The sequence below is a fragment of the Sebastes umbrosus genome, chromosome 2 (genome assembly GCF_015220745.1).
Source record: "Sebastes umbrosus isolate fSebUmb1 chromosome 2, fSebUmb1.pri, whole genome shotgun sequence".
In the NCBI taxonomy this organism is placed as follows: domain Eukaryota; kingdom Metazoa; phylum Chordata; class Actinopteri; order Perciformes; family Sebastidae; genus Sebastes; species Sebastes umbrosus.
This window is the reverse complement of record NC_051270.1, coordinates 13,290,700-13,313,929: the sequence shown is the minus strand read 5'-3', so window position 1 is coordinate 13,313,929 and position 23,230 is coordinate 13,290,700. Positions and strand designations below refer to the sequence as shown.

At 41.6% G+C, this 23,230-nt stretch overlaps 1 protein-coding gene across 3 annotated transcripts; it reads right to left on the bottom strand.

The window, feature by feature from the left end:
• Positions 1-2,590: 2,590 nt before the first annotated feature.
• Positions 2,591-23,076, bottom strand: loxl1 (lysyl oxidase-like 1). Of its 3 annotated transcripts, none has more exons than XM_037754081.1 (8): positions 22,569-23,076; positions 21,422-22,508; positions 15,083-15,191; positions 13,834-13,971; positions 8,874-9,030; positions 8,409-8,504; positions 6,391-6,506; positions 2,591-4,215 (listed from the first exon to the last, which is right to left on the bottom strand). In XM_037754081.1, the coding sequence occupies exons 1-8, from the start codon at positions 22,662-22,664 to the stop codon at positions 4,209-4,211; spliced, it is 1,806 nt and encodes a 601-aa protein (XP_037610009.1). In that variant the 5' UTR covers positions 22,665-23,076; the 3' UTR covers positions 2,591-4,208. The 3 variants fall into 3 exon arrangements, with proteins under 3 accessions (XP_037610009.1, XP_037610016.1, XP_037609998.1); XM_037754088.1 differs by having other exon boundaries at positions 21,422-22,496; XM_037754070.1 differs by lacking the exon at positions 2,591-4,215 and having other exon boundaries at positions 6,387-6,506; positions 21,422-23,076.
• Between the last annotated feature and the right edge of the window lie 154 nt (positions 23,077-23,230).

The window sequence follows — 23,230 nt, the reverse complement described above, 5'->3', positions numbered from 1 at the left end:
CCGTGTGGGGATCAAGGTTATAATAGTTTTAAATTCTCAAATAGTTTTAATTTCATGTTAGTTTTGATTTAATTTAAGTGTAGTTTTAGTGCGTTTGCTAGTTTTAGTTTAGTTTCAGTTTTTCGGAAAGGTTTAGGTTTAGATTTTATATATTTAATTTTACAGTAGTTTTAGTTTGTTTTTGTTAGGGCCAGGTATAATGTCTCAGAAGTATGTAGCTACATATACACAAAGATACATGGTTGGAGAACTGTGTGATGTTTAATGTTTAATCTTTACGCTACTTTAATAGTTGAATATAAAGTCCGTAGTTCAATGTCATGAGAGTTGATGGAAATTCAAGCTGGCAGTGATGTATTATAGCTTAAAAACTAAAACTGAAATGAATTTACTATCATTTTTATTAGTTTTTAACCAGGCAATATTGTTTCAGTTTAGTTTTAGTTAAAGGATACAGTTTTTTATTTAGTTTCAGTTAACTAAAACTATTGTTCACTGCTCATTTTCATTTCAGTTTCACTTTAAGTTTAATATAATAACCCTGGTGACAGTGTGCGACCCAAGCAGATTGTTTTTAAGGACGTCTACACACATCTCAACATGTCAGATTGTGGAAAATAGACTACAACATAAAAAAAAACTAGTGTGACTTCATTTATGCACAGCGCCGGTGCCACCACCCAGTTGTTTGCAGGCATCTTATATGCAGTGTGTATTTTTCTGTATTCATAAAGGTCAGATTTGCATTCCTGCCTGAATCATGCATGACAAAATGACACACAGTACCCGGGAAAATGCCTTAATGAATTAAACATATTACACCTAATCTCTTATGAAGGGGATGATTTCAGTAACTTGTCACACCTGTCACACAGCATTTCCTCAGAATCCACTGATACGTATCCTGTGTAAACCTCCTATAAAGCTCAGGGATCCACTGCTGTAGAGTAGTGCATATATTGCGTTCATATTCCATTCAGTGGGCACAGCAGATGTGTAAATGTATTTATTGTATATGACATTTTTGACAGGTGTGTTCACTGTTAGAAAAATACAAATTTCATCACCACATGTCAAAGATGCTGTATAACTGTCACCTACTCTTGTGCTGTCGTTCCAATGAATGTCAGAATCACATGTTGTTGCATCTTGTCAGTGAGCGTACAGTATGATAATGAGCTACCCACATAGAAAAAAAATGCAGATCAAATTAAAGAACTGTCTATTTACAGTAAAAAGGGCAATACATTAGATACCAAAGACTAGGCCTATTATGCATTTAAAGCACTCTACTTAAAAAATAACTTTGAAATTGCAGAATGAAAATAGAGTAATAAACTAATTTGTTACAAACACACCAACCTTTGCACAGTCTGTATTTTTCATCTGAAATTATCGCACACTTAAAAAAAATATGACCTCATGTTGTGTCAAACTCCGAAACTTTTGTCCGTCTTTAAAGTTTTCGGAACAGGTTTGATTTTCTGTGTTTTTTTGCATCCGTCAAAAGGCAAAAGAGGGTTGTTTGACCACTCAGATCAACTGTCTGTTCAAACGTCATCATCCAAACTGGCATTTGATAAACATTCACTTAGTCTTCCAGCGCAAAGCACTTTACAATGAACAAATAAAAGAATACAGAGATGCAAAATTTAAAGATAGATGGTGGCAGGTATTTGCAAAACAGCCTGGAATCGAGGATGGTCGCAAAACAAAGGATGTACGAAAGAGTGGACAGTAGTGTTTGTACTCTAAGCAGCTAAATGATAGCTTCTTGCTAATGTCATTCATTCATTAGCCCTGTTTGGGATTAGCGCTATCCATTGCACAGGACCCACGTAGTTGTCTCGTATTGCGAATTTTTGCAACGAATAGAAAAATAAAAAGCATCGGACTCAGTGTGCAAGGTTTCTGTGTGTAATGTTCTTTTATTTAATTGGATGACGGATGAAATAAACGTATAGGAAAAATACGGACTTGGTTTGCAAAGGCCTTAAATAAAGTTTGGTGCTTTGTTGGATCAATACATAGAGATTGTTCCTGGAAAGCTAAACTTCATTAATCACATTTATAGATATCAAAGTTATAATCCTTAAGATTTTCATGTAATCGCAGTCCCAGGAAACGCAACCACGGTTAACTACTATCTTTTATCCAAAATGTGTCTACAAGACAAGACAACAGCAAGTTTGTGCAGCAGATCGGTTTTAAATATTGCACTGATTAATGGAACAAGAAGGCCCCATCACAGTGAGCTGTTGATGAAAAGCTGCAGGCTGCACAACTATAAACTTCTCAGCAAACAATTCCTGTTACTTTGCCCTGTTGTTGTGTGGAAAACTACTCGCCCCACATTGCTCATAGCATGATGGAGGAAGGCCAATTATTGACTGACTTCTTTATTGATTTAGTTTGGTTCCACTGTAAACAGGTACACCAGCTGCTCTTCTGCTGTACTGTGGACGTAGTCTCCCAGACCGGACAACGCAAAGGTAGCGACCTGTCAATCACAAGGTAGCCACTCCCTAAAGCATACCCTGCTTAATCATCTATTTTACTCTAAATGTGACCATAATTTACTAAATGAACATCATGCTGTATTGAAGATATACAATCAGACATCTTTTTGCAACCAAAGGAGTCGCCCCCTGCTGGCTATTAGAAAGAATGCAATTTTAAGGCACTTCCGCATTGGCTTCACTTTACAGACCCCGGAGATGCCCACTGATTTGATTTAGTATTAAACCGCACTTGCTGTTACCATCAGTAACCACAGGTGTCGCCAAACCAACCAATCTTAAGGATTCTAATTTTAAGTCTTTTTCCTTAATTACTAAATCATTGTTTTCATCCCAGATGATTTTTGATATATTCAACAGATTTGTGGGTTTTAGCTGTGTGCTGCAACACAGTGGTAGGAGGCTACAGTGAACCACTGCAGGGATTTCCAATGGAAACCAAACACTTAACAGGAAACAACAGCTGACTCAGTTGGAGAGGTAGGTGGAGACGGCTTTCTTACGCTCTGCATTATAATACTTAGTCTGTAGCAGTAGTGTTTTTTTCAACAACTATTTTGAATAATTCAGATTATCAAGAAAAAACATATATATAAGTTCATTGAATTTCACAAATTACAGTATCAGGTCAAACTGGATAAACAAAGTACAATCAGTTAAAACAATCTCCATCATTAAAGTCATGCATCAGTGGAATATTTGTATACACATTCTTCAAAAGGTGTAGATGACCTATGTGCCATCTGACCAGTGTTGGTAGTAGAAGAAGAGACCCCAAGACAGTGTAAATATACAGCTTACATACTGTGAGTCTTGTTTTCTGGAAAACACCCTTTTCTGCCATTTGAGCTTCCTGTTTTTACTGAAATAAGAGAGGACGAATGGGGACACGACACAATTATGCAAGGATTTAGAGGAGTGCAGCGCCCAGTACTGACAGTCTGTTTTTATGTTGACTTATAATTTGATGGAGTTGACAAATGCAAATATGACCTGCTGTCTTCCTCTTGCTGTTAACACAACATTAAACAGGATGTTCCCAGAGAGTCACAGTATCCCAGCCTGACCCACTGAGGCAGTGAAGAGAGAAAAACTAACACATTATAGTTCTTCTGAGTCACTGGGCATCTCTGTCTGTCCCCACACAGCATGGATGAATGCAGCCGGGAAGACTTTGTCCCCTAATTTTATTTGTTGGATCGCAGCTGAACCCTGACTTGTCTGGAACCGCTCATTTCAGCAACCGGCAACGTTTCACGCTATATTTATAATTCAAACGGAGCCACTCTGCCGGGGGTGTGCAAAGATGTTTGTGTGCAGATACAGTAAACAGCTCTTTTGAAAGTCAATGATGTGTCCCAGCATTAACCAAACCAGACTGCAATATGAGAAATGTGTAGGACAATATTATAACGTATGATCGCAGGGATGTGAACTGTTGATTCATTACTGGGATATCAACGTGCAATATATGCATTATGCAAAGGTGTGTGTGCGTCTACTTTAAACCCCCACATTCTTTTCAGTGCCACTAGAAGCCTTGTTTGCCCTGGGCTCAGGATACCGAGACAGCACAAAAGAGTAGAGACAAACAACATCAACAATGAACCAACAACAAATGGATTCCATTCACATTTCAATGGAATAGCAATCAGGGTCACTCTAGTGTGGCAGACTTCCAGTGCCTGATCAAGACCTGCAAAACAAACAGACAACATATTAACACTGTTGTTAGAGGAGCTGTAACACTCTAGACTCAGTGGAGCATTTCAATGCAATATGAGATACTGTACATAATGAACAACTTGACTGGGCTCAAACTAAATAACTGCTCAGATAAAGTTATTAATAGTCTTTGCCCCATGAATTACAATTTTTTTTTTACCTAAAATGCGCTGGCTCGCAGCTAATGGAGCTAACAGTTCAAACAAACACATACACAAACATGCACTAAAAACACACGTAGCCGGCCCGGCTATGTCACCAAAGCACAGAGAAACTCTGATTACAACACACACAGAGGGTGAGCGACTTCATTCTCTGCTCAGGTAGACATTACTCTATATCTTTACATAGCAAATAGTTGTTACTCTGGATATCGAATGTAGCAGCTTTAACCAAACAATCAAATTGCTGAGGAGTTTGGCTCTTCGCTACGCACCGCCCCCTTTACTTGCTGCTGCTATGCCTGTCAATCTTTACGTTCTCGCAACGCACATAATGCAGTTTACAGTGATAACAGAGAAAAAAGGCTTCTTTTATTCCAGCTGATAACCATTAATTTCGCCAGCTGAAGTGACAACTGTCACTGGTGGACTTCTAGTTAGTTAGTTGAAAATAACGAGAATTTTGTAATAGTGTTCCGTGATCCATGTAGAAGACATGTAACGCCACATAAAGTAAACAGCATTGACAGTTCTGGTATTATTCTGGTAAGTATTATGAGTAAAAATGTAAGATCAGACTGTTATTTAATTTGAACACAACCCACTTTGGCTGGATAACTTACAGGCTTGTTCGTATTTTCAAACAGTATGTCTCACTTTTAACGTTCCAAGAGTAAAGGCTTTAATGGTGAGGTCTAACTGATGTGTTTAGTGGGGGTTGTAGTAAATCTGTTGGTTGACACAAGAGCAGGACAGAGTTGATAACAAAACTCTGATTAGCTTCTAGGATCAGCTGTTGTTGATTGGCCAGTAAAAAAAATAACTTAATTCCTGGGCTGCTGTATTGAGACCTTTAATCAAATTAGTTTTTCATACTTGTGTAATTATTTTACAGCAGACATTGAAAATGATGCCATTAACAACGCCTCTAATCAGCTACAGCACATCAACACATAATACATCAAAAACTATTTTCAAGAGCTATATATTTCATCCTAATTATATTAATTTGAAGTTGTTACAATCAAGACGTGCTGTTATCAACATGTGTGCTATTTGGTTTCAAATTAAAAAGTATTTAATTTATATGCAATGATGATTTAGATAATTTGTTTTTAATTTGTTATTTATTAGATGACTCGTTTCAAACTTTAACATCTCATACCACACTGGGCAGAAAATGTCTGTTATACTGTAACCATATTAGTGTGGACATAATTACACACATTAACATGGTGTGAGTGGATTTTTCTTTTTTCAAATATATAATCTTTTCAAATATCAGACTTTAATGATGAGAATAGGGCTCATGGCATCTGCTAATGCAATTGTTTTATTGGCATCACTACCTAACTATTATATTCAGCTTTCATTAACTCCGGAAATGCTTTGGCAAACATATTTTTAAGTGTATGTTTCACTGTGCCAGTGAAACTAATATAAGGGAGAGCGACTAGAGCACTTGAACCTAATGATGCTTTCCTCATGTATAGCCACTCTCTATATAAAGTCTTTTCAAGAGGATATGATAGTAATTCTGAGTGCAATGATACACTTCCTAATAGCGCTATTCAAAAGTTCAACACCCCTACATCTCCCGTAGAGGGAGAATATGAAAGTTTCAGAGGCTATTAATCTTAACTGTAGAATGAGAACATAATTCATTAAATCATCAAATATTTCAGCCAGGAACCCATTAAGTCCACTAAGTAATTCAAAACACTACGAGGCTCTTCATAAAACTGCATTTAGCTGCCACCCTGTCAGCTGGTTCAGTGTAACTCGGTGGTGGGAACATGACACAAAATCATGATTTATGGTTTGCCTTTAAGTTTCTACAAAAACACAGTATCTGTAGATTTTACTTGTACAAACAAGCAGCGGATTATAAGAAGACTGCAAATGAATGTAATGCTCTCCCAGTAACTTATTACTAAACAATTACCAACTATGCAATAAAAGTGTGTCCATTCTGTTCTACTTACTGTGCTATCTTGCAGTTGGTTGTTGTAACAAACCGTCCTGTGTAGTGTATATTACACCTGACCACGTTGTTGGTGAAGTCTGATTCCAGCACCAAGAATTTGGGATTAACCGTGAGCTGAGAGGCAAAGAACAGAAGGGACATTACAACTCACAGTAACTCTTCATATTACAGGTTCCAATAGCTGGTAATTTAGCTGGTAATTTATTTAATACATTTCCAGGAAAATAATACAAATTAATTGATATTCTTTATTTCCATGTATACTGATAAATAGATAATAATCAGCAAATAGACGTAGACAATAAGTCACACAACGGTGAGATTTGTGCCTGATCAGAATTGTCTTTTATTAGTTTTGGTTTTCCACCACCAATGAAGAGCAGCGCACAGCTGCTTCTCAAGCCTAAAGGCCCTATTTTAACGATTATATGCTATTTTAGCATATAATTATTAAATAATGTTTATAATAATGTAATTTTCGATACATTTTGAGGTAATTATTGGGGTAATTTGGAAGTACATCTAAAGAAATTTCAAAAAGGTTACTTAATTACCATGAAATTTGCAGACCTGTAAAATAAAATGTTACCCAACTCACCATAAGCACTAAATTAAAGGAGCAACATGTAGTACTGACAGCTGGCGTTTTAAAATGGGTACCGCAGGCCAAATTCAAAATATTGGAGCCGTGGCCCGTCGGCTCCTCTGGTGTGACTGATAGCAGTTAGCGTGTGTAAGCATCACGACCGTGTTCGCCTCTGGCCAGCAGCAGTCGGAATCACTTCGCCAGCTGTGTGTTTCAAATACTCGCTGCCTTGATAACCCAGCTGCACGCGGACCACAAAGAAATGTGCCGAGGCTATTCGGGTCGGGTAGAATCTAATGTTATGTTATCTCTGTTGGTCCAGTCCGTTTGGTCGCTTGCATGGCTGCAGAAGGCTGTGTTTGCATTCCATTATGTTTCATAAGTGGCAACGAATAGAGTGCTACAGGAATGAGTCTTAAAACATGGAAATTAGTTAGCGTTTTAGCACTTCTGGTTCCCTCGTCTGGAAGTCAATGGGTTTTTTGGAGGGGTTTTTATTTAGATGCCTGAAATAAGATCTGTGGTTAACACAAGCTGAAGATATTTTAACTTTTTGTCCTACAACATAAAATACATCAATAAATACCCCACTCGTGAATTCTGAAGCTTTTATGTATCTTAAAAAAGCGGTTGCTAACAAGTGGCTAAATGAGACTACCTAAGCCTCGTCGTGTATACTCGCACTCATTACTTTTTACCTCTGGCGATAGCATTCACACTTCAGAAATCATAAAAGTGGTGTTCATTTGTGAAGATTATCTTGCTGAACAAAATGAGTAAGTATCATAAATATTTGTTTGCCACAGAGTTTATTTTCTGCAATAAAATCCCATTGGCTTTTTGTCGAGGGAACCCAGGACGATGCTAACTTCCTGGTTGGTCTATGAAAATACGTCATTCCTGGAGCACTCCATTGGGCAGTGGACGGGATCACACCGGCCAAAACAAAAACAGACGCTCCGGAACGAAATGGAAATTTCAAAGGAGAACATACTGACTGTAGCATTGTCGTCAGAGAAGCCAGTATTTCAATTTAGCATGTTTCCTTCATCTGTGATGATATATTATGATCATTATATGATTTATTACAATAAATATATTATTTAATGGTCCTTTAAGCTAAAACAGTTAATGGGCCCAATGCTTTTAAAAATGAAGGTATTTGGGATAGATAAGACGGAACACAATCATGTATGGATCTTATCTGTGTATATCTTGCAGCCATACTAACCAAATAAAATATGCATGAAAAATAAACAACAAGATGGATGGGAAACCACTAAGCCATGAAGTGCTCACATGCCAAAAAAAACTAAAAACTTCAGTAACTTTATTACTCTTTTATAACCCAGATCAATTTGTTTTCCATCGATTTTGCGGTCCACAAACTCGCCGTGTCCATGCACACTAGATTCTCACTTGACTCCCACCTTTAGTATGTAGTTTCCAGGCTGGATGTCTGTGATATCGATCCACTGGCAGTCAATATCAGCATTGTATGTATCGTAGCAGCCCGGGCTCAGACCCTGAAGAGACAGAGGGGAGGAAAGACACTCATGAGGAATACTGATCTATCCGAGTCAAAAACAGTTGTGATTTTTAATCAGTGATCAAAAAGTTAAAGAGGACCTATTATGCTTTTGTGCTTTTTCCCCAGTCTGCAAAGTTAAAAAGCCCAAAGTCCACACCAAAGGGAGTTACTCTCCCCCACAGAAACACTGCTCCTGAACTGTCTGAAACACATCACTGAAGTCCTGCCTTTCTTCCGTAATATGGTGATGTCACCAAGTAACACACTTTGCTTAGCGGCTAGTTTGGCACGCCCTCAAACTACTGCGGGTGAGCACCAAATGAAGGTCCAAATCATGATTTCACATTTTGGTTTGTTGTGTTACCTGAGTGTGAGTGGTGCAGGCGTAGCGCTTCAGGTGACCAAAGTCACAGGTGGTGTCTTCCAGACAGAAGCTCGCCTTGTGTCCCTCCGCCACTTTACGGCCGGTACTGACCTCCAGTAAATCATAGTGGCTGAACTCATCCATACTGTGGTAGTGCCTGTCGGAAAACAAGCAAAAGACTGTGAATGTAGTCAAAAGTGAAACAAACATCTTAGTTGGCAATCAAAGAGTTTGTTCTAGTGTAATCTGTTATGCCATGTGTGCCTTTCGAAACAGGATCTAAGCAGATACTATTATTGTCAGTTTATCAAGTTTGTTAATCACATTACCATTTTGTTTAAATTTAGCAAGTTAAAGTGTGACTTTAAAGACAAACAGTGAATTTATGGACCTGTGACCTCATCTGCTAACAAGTGATGTTGCACCTTGACTGAACACATCGTAAAGTATCAAAGGACAATGCTAATTAATGGCAACAATAAAGTATCGCTGAAGCACGACATTAACACCCTAATGATGTATGAATGCTGTTAATTAGCTTGTATCAGTCGCGAGATCAGAGGTGTCTGTGTGTGTGTGTGTGTGAGCGTGTGCGATGGTGTGTATGCATTTATCTGTGTGGCTATCTTCATGTGTTCATGCACATGTCTGTGTGTGTGTATCACAGTATGTGTGTATTAGTGTGCTAGTTGCGGTTTGTGTTTGTTTGCACAGCTTTAGCAGCTTAGGAGAGCCTGGATGCGCATGGCCACTGATCATCTCAACTGAACCTTTCACAACAATGACCGGCTCGCTGTACATTATCCCTTACTGACAAGCCTGCATTTTCACACAATATAATATACAATAATATAACAAAAATACATTAAAAAAGTCCTTGTATAACTAAAGTGAGAGCTGCATCCGTATACTCTGCACAAAGTCAAACACGTTTCCGGTGGGTGTTGGCCTCCGTCAGGTTTGTCCCTTGTCACCGATCCTGTTTGTGATTTTCATGGACAGGATCTCAAGGCGCAGCCGGGGGGAGGAGAGTGTCCGATTGTGGGACCTCAGAATTGCGTCTCTGCTCTTTGCAGATGATGTGCTTCTGTTGGCTTCATCGAACCGTGACCTGCAGCACGCACTGGGGCTATTTGCAGCCGAGTGTAAAGCAGTCGGGATAAGGGTCGGTACCTACAAGTCTGAGGCCATGGTTCTCTGCCGGAAACCGGTGGATTGCACCCTCTGGGTGGGGAGTGAGTATTTGCCCCAAGCGAAGGAGTTTAAGTATCTCAGGGTCTTGTTTACGAGTGAGGAAAAAATGGAGCGGGAGATGGACAGGCGGTTCGGTGCGTCGTCTGCAGTTATGTGGGCGCTATACTGGACCGTTGTGGTGAAAAGGGAGCTGAATCGGAAGGCAAAGCTCTCGATTTACCAGTCCATCTACGTTCCAACCCGAACCTATGGTCAAGAGCTTTGGGTAGTGACCAAAAGAATGAGATCACAGATACTAGCGGCCGAAATGAGCTTCCTTCATAGGGTGGCTGGGCTCAGCCTTAGAGATAGGGTGAGGAGCTCAGACATCCGGAGGGAGCTCGGAGTAGAGCCGCTGCTCCTTCGCGTTGAAAGGGGCCAGCTGCGGTGGTTCGGGCATCTGATCAAGATCCTCCTTTTCCGGGCACGTCCAACTGGTAAGAGGCCCCAGGGTACACCCAGAACACGCTGGAGAGATTATGTACTGTATCTCGTCTGGCCCCGAGGGTCCCCCAGGAAAAGCTGGAAAACGTTGCTGGGAAGAGGGACGTCTGGAATTCCCTCCTTAGCCCGCTGCCCCTGCAACCCGGCCTCGGATAAGCGGAAGAAAATGGATGGATAGATGGATGGATAGATACATAAAAAAGTATATATTCTTTGTCGTGGTATTTCTCTGTAACCTTGTGTGTAGAAAAGCAACAGCAACATTAATATGTCCAGGTGTTTGTGTGGACCTGAATACATGTTTCATTCAGTGTGCAGTGAAGGCGTGTAGGAAAATCTATTTCTATTTCTATAGTTTAGTTAGTTACCTATTTTACTGTATATGTTGCTATATCATACAATGATTAGCCAAATAACTATTCCGAAACTTCTGATGACACTTTAGCTGTCATGGTATAAACGTTTTCACTCCATCCACACTGATGATTAGATTAGAAAGCAAAACCCAAATGCAAAAATGGCCTACATCAATGCGACAATGTTCCTAGAGCGGACACCCAAATAAAATGATAAATTACAGGATTTAAATACACCTTCTAACATTTCTTGAAAGTATTTATTACCATTATCCTTTGATTCTTAAATTGCCCCGTACAGTACATTTAAGTGGTGTTGACTTATAGTCAAACTCAGACTATATAAACGTCATGGCTCATGTTTCAACACAGCACCAGCTTTTACTGGAACAGTCATTAAAGATTAACGGATGACTTGGAGGGAAACGTTGGTACTTTCCACTAATGGAGCAAGTGACCACTCAAGGACTCATTGTTTCCATAGGAGAGGCAACCAATTATGAGCTGCTCTCAGGTAGACACATGTCCGTTGTTATCTGCCGCTGAGCTCTATCTGTATTGTGACTATTGGCATACATTACTCTGCTGTCTCTGTTAAAATGCAAATGTACGTGACAGAGTGTGTTTACAGGCTTATTTTATGTGGGGAACATATGCGTTTTGTACAATGTGTGAGTGAATATATTCACACATGTATAAACCTGGGCGGGAGGACCTGGAAGGTTGAAACAGTCTTTGTTTGTGTTTCCGAAACTGGCATTCATTTTAGTGTCAGTCTTGAGATGATTATCAGCAGTATATGTGTGTGTGTGAAATAGAAAGAACGAGTGCGGGAAGCAGAGAAAAAGATTGAGAGTGAGAGGTGCTGGATTACGAGGTGCCTGGAAGGGTCTCCTGCCTCCTCGGATTCCTGGATCCCCTCACCAGACTATGTCAACTACAGAGAATGTAGTGTTGGAAGGACACATAGAGGGTTTAACAAGAATAATTTGTAATCGTAATATACAAAACATTCCCATCCTTCATCGAAGTCATGAGTCATTTTCCACTTGTGTTGCAACAAACAAGACTTTCAGGGTTTCTCAGATGATGGCTCGGGGGTTGTAAAACACAGTGGGTTCTTTGAGAACTATTTAGCAGCGGCCTGACGTTTGCCTTCCACAAAGTGCAACCAGGATATGAAGACCAAGCACCTGCACAAATAGCAGCTGTGATCCCTGACCACAAAAGGTCACATACTTTAATAAAGTTGTACCGTAAGGGACTGAGATAAATAAAGCAAAAGTTGAAGAACTCAAATAAATCAAAAAGTTCTACCAAATAAGCAGAGCATTTTAATGACTTCTACTTGTTTCCCTCACTGATTGGCATAACAAAACAAGCTCTACATGGAATTATGTGTCCTCATTTGTGTAAAAAAAACATACATAATTCTAACATTTTCACAGCACCATGATACTCAAGAGGATGCTGTTCCCTTTCCTTCGTCCAATACTCCAGTGAGGAAAAATAGGGGTGAATGTAATGAAAAGCAAAACTGTCAACCGCACAGCTTATTCAACTGAAATGTAGGGCAGGAAAGTTTATAGTGAGAATCTGGGCTAGAGATTTTCTTCCCCTAAAGAGATTTCTTTGTTAACAAACACTCTGTCCCAGTAACCCATATCCATGCCATCATACTTTAGCAGCTGTGTGATCCGGCGTCACAGATTTGACAGGAAAAATGGATTGATTTGTCATTCCGATCACACAGCCAGTGGAATGATTGTCTTGGCTTTCTGCCTCCTGGGAACCACTGTGTAAATGCAGACTGATGTCAGACAGAAACAACACTGCCAATCTCCTAACGGCCAGTCAACATTCCTCTAAGATGAGGGTAGTAAAGCAGAGCCTGGCACTAGCGGCGGTGGGCGGACTTGCAGAAATTGAGATAAAAGCCAGTCTATGGAATAAAATGTCATAAAACACTGATGAAACACTCCAAATCACGTCATCAGCAGTCCCCCAGAGCCAATCAACTAAATTATGTCCACTGAGAAAGACACAAGGAGAAATGTGATTGTTAAATTAATCATACCTACATAGTTATATACCATTATTTTTAGGTAATGTGGAATTTTGAGTATGTGTCCTGTTGTTTTACACACACAGGTTTGGTTCTCTAATGCACTCCATAGGTTTGACCTCTTTAGTCAAGGGAACTGAAATACACTCAGTGGCCACTTTATTAGGTACTATCGCAATTCAATACAACAGCTCTGCCATAAATTTTAGCATGTTCAATTTGACACTGTCAGAAAAGGGTAAATTCAGTTAACTGTCTGTTACTGAGGTCATAGTTAAAGGAACAGTGTGTAGGATCTGGCAGTATCTAGCGGTGAGGTTGAGATTGCAACTAACTGAAACTTCTCCAAGCGTGTTGGAGAGCTACGGTGGCCGACGCAAAATCACGAATGGCCCTCTCTAGAGCCAGTTGTTGTAAAAAGTAGCAAAGGTCTATTTTCTCATATTGCAATAACCTTGTTATGGGTAAGGCAGATGTAGACTGTGGATATAAACCTGCCATTAGTTGCGTATTTCACGCAGCATTCTCCTCCCCTTCCGCTAACTATTTTGCAAGGGCACCATCGCTGCATCCTGAGCTTAGTACCGCCCAAGACGACTATGATTGGTTTAAAACAAGCCAGAGCCTGATTTCCCCCTATACCAGACCATTCTTTAGCGCTGACGCAGCGCTGTGGAGATAGCAACATATACCAGCCTGTATGTGTACAGAGATTAGTTACATAAATACTCTGTAAGGATCAAATCAGATTGACATAGAGTTGCTTGCCAACTAGCTCCCTGGTTACCACAACAGCTAATACTGTGGCCAGTAAAGCATGATTCTCTGATTGGGTGAAATCTGTTTTGTATTAAGTACTTACTGATGACAGCTATGCCACTCCCAGGTATGACGTGGCCTGTTCGGCATGAAGTCGGCGGTCCCCTTGTTCTTCACCCTCTGTGGGAATCGCAGTAGAACCCTTACATCATAGTCGGTGGTCTCGGGGCCATAGGCGGAGCTGAACGACGGACACATACATCAAGACAGAAAACAGTGAGGGGAAACTGCACAAGTGGCTGCGAAAAGAATGTCGGCATGTCTGTTTCTCATAAGGAAAAGACAAAAAAAGAGCAGGACCGGAAAGGCTCGGAGGCAGGAGCATATCTACTAAATAATTCATTCCACAGATTACAACCATCTCTCCAAATGTACAGTTTCAACACGGGGAGAAGGAACGTTCTGTTGCACGGTTCACTTTTTTGTGTGTAAAAGGAGGAACAACCTGGAGTTCACAATACCACTGAAGATCTAAGCCATTCATCTTGTGGCTGTTGTTGACATTGGAGTGTATGGCAAATTACAACAGCCCATCTGTGCGGTGATTGCTGCAAACTCAGACAGGATATGAAAGGGCTTTGAGGGATGGCTGTGCTCGTGATGGGAAGAGGGCAAATAGAGCAGCCATGGGGACAGCACACTTCCATCATTTCAATAGTGTCTTTAGTGCAGAAGCAGTCAAAGGGCCCAGGCCCGGGGCTCAGGGGATGCTATCCACCAACACAGAGAAATTAAACTAACAACAGTCTTTATCCCCGAAGGTGACCAGGATCCGGTTCACTTATGTTGTGCTGTTGGTCAACTTTTTTTCATTACTTCTTTCAGATGTTATTGCACAGAACCGGTATAATCCTGAAGGCTATGTTAGAAATGTGGACGGTTCACTCGCTGGTTAATGTTACCCAAAGGTGAAGTGGCTTATAGAGAATGTTAATCTTTCATAAAAATTAGCACTTTGGTGTTAATGCATGATCTGGAGCAGGGAAAAACCCTGTCAGGACATCGGAGGGCTACATCGAGGCAGTAAATAATTCATTGTTTCTAATATACATTTACTGAATGTCTTTGAAGTGTGCTAACCACATAGCCACCAAGGTGCCCTTAAGATGTTGCAGAAACCATTAAAATGAGAACATTTGTCACAAACATGAAACCAGAACCCATAGGGACAAGGACATTTCTGATACTGTGACATTAGATTGAACCCACTGAAAAAGTTAAGAAATCCATAAATAAATACATAATACATAAATAAACACAAGCCAGCAAAGGACATCCAGGATCGTGTTTACCTTGATAGACATTTTTCCTCAGCGGCACAGCGGAGAGAATACATGTGGGCTCTCTGGATATATGTGGAAGCCTGGACATAGTTGGGATCAGGAACCAGGTCTGGCAAACCTGAAAAGATACAGAGACAGACTGCTTACCCTATATTGTCATTCAGCTGCTTCGAAGCTGCAGTGGGTAGAATTGGAGCATATGTGATTAAAAAAAGTTATTTTTTTAAAACGGTCACTATATCCTGACAGTAGTGCATGAGACAGGTAATCTGAAAAAAATCATGCGCCTCTGTGTCCTCCGGTGCTCCTAATGGCATCTGCAAGATTTCACAAATCGGAGGAAAACAACCAATCAGAGCCGAGCTGGAGCCTGCCGTCTCTGAGCAGCTGTCAATCACTCACAAACGCCAATTAAAAGGTCAAACTAGGCAGCGCTGATCAAATATGAATCAATATTCTGTTACTGTAAGGCCTATTTCTCACTTCAAATGTTTTCAGAAACATCTTGTAGTGTACTGTTTAGTTGTAAAATGAGAAAGTTTGTGACCCGGCAGCCATGTTGAGATCAGTTGAGGAAATACTAAGCACCGCCCACCAGCCGGAGCAAACTCTCATTTTACAACTAAACAGACACTATAAGATGTTTCTGAAAACATTTGAGGTGAGAAATAGACATTACAGTAACAGAATATTGATTCATATTTGATCTGCGCTGCCTAGTTTGACCGTTTGATTGGCGTTTGTGAGTGATTGACAGCTGCCTCCGTTGAATGAACAGCCAATAGGAACGCTCTCTTTTTGAAATTACCTGTGATTGGCCAAAGTCTCCCGTCACGGGCTAGATTTTTTAAAGCCTGAAAACAGAGCCATGAGGAGGTGCAGACGTCTAGTTATCTCTCAGAACACTTGAATTACAATATGCTGAAAGGTTATTATGTAATTTTTGCTCAATGATGCCAAAAATATTCTGCCTACTGCAGGTTTAAATAACACACAACCTTGTTTCAAGAAATAAAAGTAATTTGCTCACAAATCACACAAACCTGCTCCAAATAGTGAAAGCAAAAGAGTAATTATTGGATTAGTCAAAGGAAGAGACGTTTTAGACTCAAACAAACATTGATATTAAGTGTAGTTAAAGCTGACAAACTACATTTATCACTGTTATTTCACAGTGATTTCATTTAGTAATCTGTGACAGGTCACCTTTTGATCTCTTCAAATTCCAGCCTTTCCCGTCGCTACCAGCGAAACAGAGGAACTCTTTTGCATATTTGTCATCAGCTTTCTATTACCTGGTATTTATGGTGGTGCTGATCGGAGAATATGATGGGCCCACAGTTCAAGACTGGGTCACTTTAGAGAGAGAGAGCTATTGGCCACTAATTACTTTGCATTCCTGATTATTATCATGGTTTTCTAATGAGACACTTAGGCCAGCCAGACAGGGGTGAGCTTGGGGTGAGAGAGCGCAAGAGTTGCAAAAGGAAACCCTTTTTTATACCAATAATCTCTTTCCGTTTGGCTAAATCTTCCATGTGCACTGATCTTAATATGAACGTGTCCCTTCGGTTTAACCTTTAAAATAGTAAACATAGGATGACTAGTCATATCTGTTGGGGATAAGGCTTAACTTGGAAATATCTGAGCCGCAGTATCACAGGAGAGCTTGTTGCAATGCAGCCCGTGTTTTTCATACTTTGGATTCTGCAAACAAGTGACAGAGATGAAGAGATGAGGGGAAGGCGTAGGTGCACAGAGATACAGCAAAGAGAGCCAGACAGAGACACACAGAGAGGGGGAACGTGCGTGCCGGGGCAAAAACAACAGTGATCTCACACCACTGCTGTTTTTAAAGTGGGCCACTGACCAAGGCTGTCAGAAAACCTGAGAAACGAGTCGAAAAAAAGCAGGCCTTGCTTGTCAGAGTGAATGTCTGTCTGTCCCGTTCCCACCAAAAGGCCACGCCAGCGCGGGTCTCTGCCATAGCTTATCACCCCTCTCTGTTTCGCTCACAAAGGCCAGACACACTTTAACGTGCAGCTTGTTTCGAGCAACTGAAAGTCAAACCGTCTGACCTCTAAGCCTGGGAACGTTAATAAAATCACAAAAATTAACCTTTAATTTCTGTTGCAGCAAGCTTAAACCACAAAAAAGGAAAATAGATAATGAAATAATGCCTTTTGATTTTGGATTAACATGAAGGGCTTTAGTTACGGTGTGTTTATGGAAAGCACGTAGGAAGTTTTCTACTTTCTATTTGCCCAGTTTAACATCCCGGTGAGTCTTCCCTCCCCGGCTGCAAGTTTAAATAAGGGCTTTGCCTTTGCGGGCATTGTGTCAACATCTTATATGACAGGTCTCTACGAGGTAAAGGACAGAGGGAAGCCTCATGGGGCACACCATGATGTAAACACTGTAAGACCAGTGTGAAACGCAGAGGCACTCTCAACCCCATTTCCCCCCCCTCCTCACCCTGGGAAGGCTTTGTTCTCTGCTGCCTAATCTTTTGAAATGTGAAATTGGGTGTCTTTCAGAAGGATGAAGTGTATTGAGGAGCCAAAGCTGATCAGCTCTCGACAGCATGTGACAAAGCCACACATTACACTCTAAGTGGGGCACGGAGAAAAGAAACTGAACCCAGCCATGCTTTTTATAACATCTAATACAGCATAATAAAAGACACAAGGGCTCCCTCTCCAGATACTGCTGCTTTAAGCTAGAGACTGTTAGCAGAAGGACTGATGGAGTGGAATACTTGAAATTCATTGAGGTCATTTTAAAATGAAAAATCACAACAGCGTTTGATGATTAAGGATAAAGTATATCACAGCTTCTTTTGCCAGGTAGTTTATTATACTCTCGACGTTCTCTTGTTATTACATCTCATCTATTTTCATGATTATCAGCCATTTTACTTTTGGTGGTCAGTTAATATATAACAGATTAAGTTAAGCAAGAGTGAGATGCTAAAAATCTTTTTTTCTTAATTTGAAGATATGTAATGAGTGAGTGCCTTGCAGCTGCCTTAAATAATTAATCTTACAGTCTAATGATTCTCACCTATGATTGCTTTTGGCGTTTTCAGGGAATACTAGAGCAAGTAAGAGTGAGATGAAATTACAATGGGTGTAGTGGGGACAATATGCTAACTTTTTTAACCGATCTTTTCCATGATACTTAAAGCTGCAGTGGGTAGAAATGGAGCAAATATGATTTTAAAAAAGTTATTTTTATTAAACGGTCACTATATCATGACAGTAGTGTATGAAACAGGTAATCTGATAATAATCATGTGCCTCTGTGTCCTCCGGTGCTCCTAATGGCATCCGCAAGATTTCACAGACCGGAGGAAAACAACCAATCAGAGCCGTCTCTGAGCAGCTGTCAACCACTCGCAAACTCCGATCAAATGATTGAGCTAGGCAGCGCTGATCAAATAAGAATTAATATTCTGTTACTGTAATGCCTTTCTCACATAAAATGTTTTCAGAAACTTCTTGTAATGTACTGTTTAGCTGTAAACGAGAATATTTGTGACCCTGCAGCCATGTTGAGAACAGCTGAGTAAATACCAAGCACCGCCCACCAGCTGGAGCACAACTTTCTCATTTTACAGCTAAACAGTACACTACAAGATGTTTCTGAAAACATTTTACGCGAGAAATAGGCATTACAGTAACAGAATATTGATTCATATTTGATCAGCGCTCCCTCGTATGACCGTTTGATCAGAGTTCACGAGTGATTGACAGCTGCCTCCGTTGAATGAACAGCCGATAGGAACGCTCTCACTCTCTCTGAAATGACCTTATTGGCCAAAATCTCCCGTCACAGGCTAGATATTTTAAAGTCTGAAAATAGAGCCATGAGGAGATGCAGAAGTCTAGTTTTCGCTCAGAACACTTGAATTACAATAAGCTGAAAGGTTATTATGGCATTTTTGCCCAATGATGCCAAAAACATTCTGCCTACTGACACCTTAAGTAAGGCCATTTTTTCTTAATTTGAAGATATCATGTTTAAGATAATGAATGAACTAACTGCCTCGCAGCTACCTTAATGAATTCATCTTACAGTCTAAATATTCTCATCTATGTCTGCTTGTGGCTTTGTCAGGGAATACGAGAACAAGGCCGAGTGAGATGAAATGACAATGGGTATAGTGGGGACAATATGCTAATTTTACCATCACACTTAATTACAAAACCACTGCAATATTGCAGCTTTCAAAACATACCTTCATCAAAGGCTGCGTAACCCAAGTCAACAACTTGGCTAGAGTGCCCCATAACACTGAATATGACTGACTCATTGTTGATCAGAATCTGTTCTGATGTCAGTTTGCCTGATAACACAATACAGGAATTTCTCAGTTGGAGAAAGAAGGAACACTGTCTATTTCTTCAACCTTAGTATTAGAGCTGGTGTTGTGCGCCACATGTGAAATAGAGATGGCTTGAAGTCATTGCCCCATTACAAACACAAGTTCAGTTCTTTAACAACAAAAGTGCTGGGTGATGTTCAAGCCAATGTGGATTGAGAAAAAAACACTCACACGGCACACACTTTGAACACACAGTACATAAAGTGTGCTGCCTAATGTTCTTGTTCTCTTTCTAACACACTCTCCCAAGCTTTGGCTGCGGGTCAATCCCTATTCACTGTATGTGATTCTGGGAATAACTTGTCTGTCAAACCATTTGACAGTCATAAGCAATGACTGGAAAATAATTCTACACACTTACATGGCCTTACAGTTAATCATTGCCAATATCTGTACACTTTGGTTGCTAACGGTAACGCTCATCAGTCCTCATCTCTCGTCTTGTCCATCAACGCTAAACCTACCCTAAACAACTGACCACATATGGCCACATATGATGCGATGGATTTTAATTTGAAAAATGTATTATTTATATTATTTAATGAGCGGCCTGATCATTGAAATATATGTTCATTTTCAGTGTACATACTTTACTGCCTCGGATACAACATAACATTGCCTTTAAGAACGGTATTAATATGCCTAATAAATATGCTTGTCTGCTGACTTAAGTTTTAAGTAAATTTTAAACTTGTAGATCACAATAGTTATTATGGCACTGTAACAGCTTAACGCCGTGCCATGAAGCAGTGCAATAAAACTGACAGCTCCCAATGGCTAAATCTTTATCACAATGATTACTGGGAGTACTACTAAGGCATCTGCACACATGTTGGCTTTTTGTGCAGTAGAAATGGCTCCCAGCACTGGAGTGGCTAATGAATGATGGTTGCGAGGCACTGCACAGCACACTGGAGAGGCTGCCGCACAGTTAGGCAGATCATTGAGTAAAACAAAAAGGTAAATCTGCATTGTTAAGAGTCTGAGAATCTCGTCGGAGGTCCTTATCTCCTCTCAGCTCAGACCAGACACAGCCTCTGGCGGTCAGAACATAGAAAAGCTTCACATGTTGTTTGCATTTAGCTAAACCGTGTTTTCCTCGGCATTACCAGTAAGCTCAAGAGTACAGTGATAGGTTATGAAAACATATTTTTTAAGCCAGGGTATTGTACGTTTCGATACTCATTCTTCCCCAAAGAACTCTGACTAAATATTTCTTTGATTTCCTGTAGCTGAAGAAATGGACCCCATGTGTTACAGGGACTTTCCATGTTCTCCCTCCCCCTCAGGGAGTGGTGAAGTACTGTATCCCCCTCCCTTGTTTCCTCTCTCCTGTCCGCAAGCCCAGGAGGCAGCCACGGCCTACCAGCACCCCCCTGTCACCAGGCCCCCTATGAGGTCACCACCACCATTACCCAACTCTGCACACCGCCGGGAACCAGCCTACTTTTGTGTAGTACAGAATTCCCCCTCACGAAAACACAGTGGTTTCTTGTGTGTGCTCTCTGTACATTGGCAGGGATTGCTCAACACCTGGTTTCAATAACCATCCAAGTGGGAAAAGATGAACCTTGCGTCCACTTTGCTTTGTTTATGAACTGAAAAAAAAAATGCAATTAGCTGTTTCATTCTGATTACTCCAGATATCTTACAAACATGAAAGACGAATATTGATTGTACTTTTTGGGGGCGGTGAGTTCTCTACTCCTCTGGGTTTTATACATTTCAAATTCACATGTCCAGCAATAACAGAAATCAAAGACAGACATACCTTTGGGTGAATGCCTACAAGTGAACGTTCCCCATTTCCACTGCAAATGTGAAATATTTTAAGTGCCTTTGAATTTTCTAGAAAAGCAAACCCATTGCTCCAATGTGCCTCTCCTAATATCATCAAGATTTGAAATAAAGGATACTTTGTGTTAGTTCACAAAAATCCCAAAACAAAAACCTCTCCGTACCTCTCTGTTCTGGTCGGTATACACTCCCGACATTAACGCTGGGGTTCTCGAGGCCAGAGTTTGGAGAATTTCTGCCTGGAGGAACGGGCTGCTGGAAAGGGGGCTGGGGTCTTCCGTATGGAGGAAACTGCTCATACTGAGGGCTCCCGACTTGGGGTTGACCAGCTGCTCCTGTCCTGTCCACTATCACGGGAGCTGCCTGGTTGGCATCGGGGACAGGGACAGCAGGGACAGCAGGACCAGACCCCCCGTTGAAGATACTATGGGTGTATCTGTGGTCCAGACCATCTGTACGCGCTGGTTGGGCAGGGGCAGCACGTGCAGGCACCGCAGGATTGGGCGCGTAGCCATAAGACTGGTAGTAACGGTAGCTCTCGTCAGTAAAATCAGAGGGAGAACCTGGGAGCACTGGGGCCACTGGGGCCACACCTCCATACGCTCCTCCAGCATACCCTTGTCCACCACCATAGCCTCCACCACCACCACCATATACTCCACCACCATATACTCCTCCGCCAAATCCTCCTCCGCCGTATCCTCCACCAGGAACAGGCTGAAAAGGCGGCTCGTAGCTCCTGGCTGGCCCTTCTATAAAGCTAGAGTCATAAGGTCCTGGTTGGAAGGGAGGCTGTTGAGGAAATGGGTTCTGTGGGTAGGATGGTATATTATAAGAAGATGAAGAAAAGGATGACGACGATGATGATGATGATGAAGAGCCTGTGGATGGCCTGAAGCGAGTGCTAGAGGATCCTTGGAACTGGCTACCCCCTGTGCTTCCAGAAGTTTGTCTCCAGTTATCAGGCACTTGCCCAAAGCCAAAAGGATGCCTTGCCTGCCCACGGACAGTCTCGGAGGATCCTCTCGGCGGAGCCTGTCGGCGGACATTGCCTCCCTGAGGTCTATGTGAAGAGCGTGGACGAGTGTCTGATAAAACCACCCTGGGACCTCTGTCCTGGGACCCTGCGCCGGCAGGGACGTATTCGGCTCCACTGTTCAACAGGCTAAACAGCCGGCCATTGTTCTCCCACTGAATCACCTGCCTCCAAGGAGCGGCAGAGCCGTCCTGGCCCTGGCCCTGGCCCTGGCCCTGGCCCTGGCCCTGGCCCTGGCCCTGGCCCCGGCCCCGGCCCCGGCCCTGGCCCTGGCCCCGACTCTGACTCTGCTCCTGAGTCTGTGTGGCAACCTGAGCCTGCCCTGAGCCCAGCAGGACTAATACCAAACATGCCACAACAATAGGCAACATACTGGCTCCAAAGACGCCACAGCTCACCACAGAGGAAAAAAACCCTCCAGTCCACCAACAAGCTCAAACTCAAACCACCTGTAGCTCCGTCAATAAAACATGTGTATCCTCTTCCCGTGGGTACAGCTTTGGTGGGAGGGTTGAGACAGACGCAGGGTTGAAAAGTGAGCCTGTGGTTGAGTGCATCTGCACTTCTTCACATCCAGGAGGAGGTTGAATGTGCATTCAGGAGCAATCACACCCAGGAGAGTGAAAGTGGGCTTCAGAAGACCCACTGGTGGTGTTACCGTCTGTTAGTGCTATGAGAATATGTCCTGACTTCTTGTCGGTCTGCTGGCTCGCCTGTCACTAGACTGAGCATTGCTCTCTGCCTTCTGGAAAGAAGTGCCTGTGCACTGCAAGACTGCAAGCTTCTATTTGCCTGATTGCTTACAATGGGCTGTGAAAAAAATCTCAAACTTTTTTTTTTTTTAAGGAGAGGTCCCACATGGCCCTAGTGCTAGTGATGTTTCCTGGCCTGCAGCAGCTCGGGGCTCCATGAGGCTTCCAGAGTCAACATTACCATC

What these genes read in the sequence shown, in the direction of transcription:
- loxl1 (XM_037754070.1), bottom strand. Translation starts at nt 22,664, where the DNA reads ATGTTGCCTATTGTTGTGGCATGTTTGGTATTAGTCCTGCTGGGCTCA. An exon ending in GAGTGGCATAGCTGTCATCA is followed by an intron (nt 9,031 to 13,833) that starts GTAAGTACTTAA and finishes GTTTTCCGACAG; the next exon opens with GCACTACCACAGTATGGATG. An exon ending in CCTGCACCACTCACACTCAG is followed by an intron (nt 8,505 to 8,873) that starts GTAACACAACAA and finishes CTGTCTCTTCAG; the next exon opens with GGTCTGAGCCCGGGCTGCTA.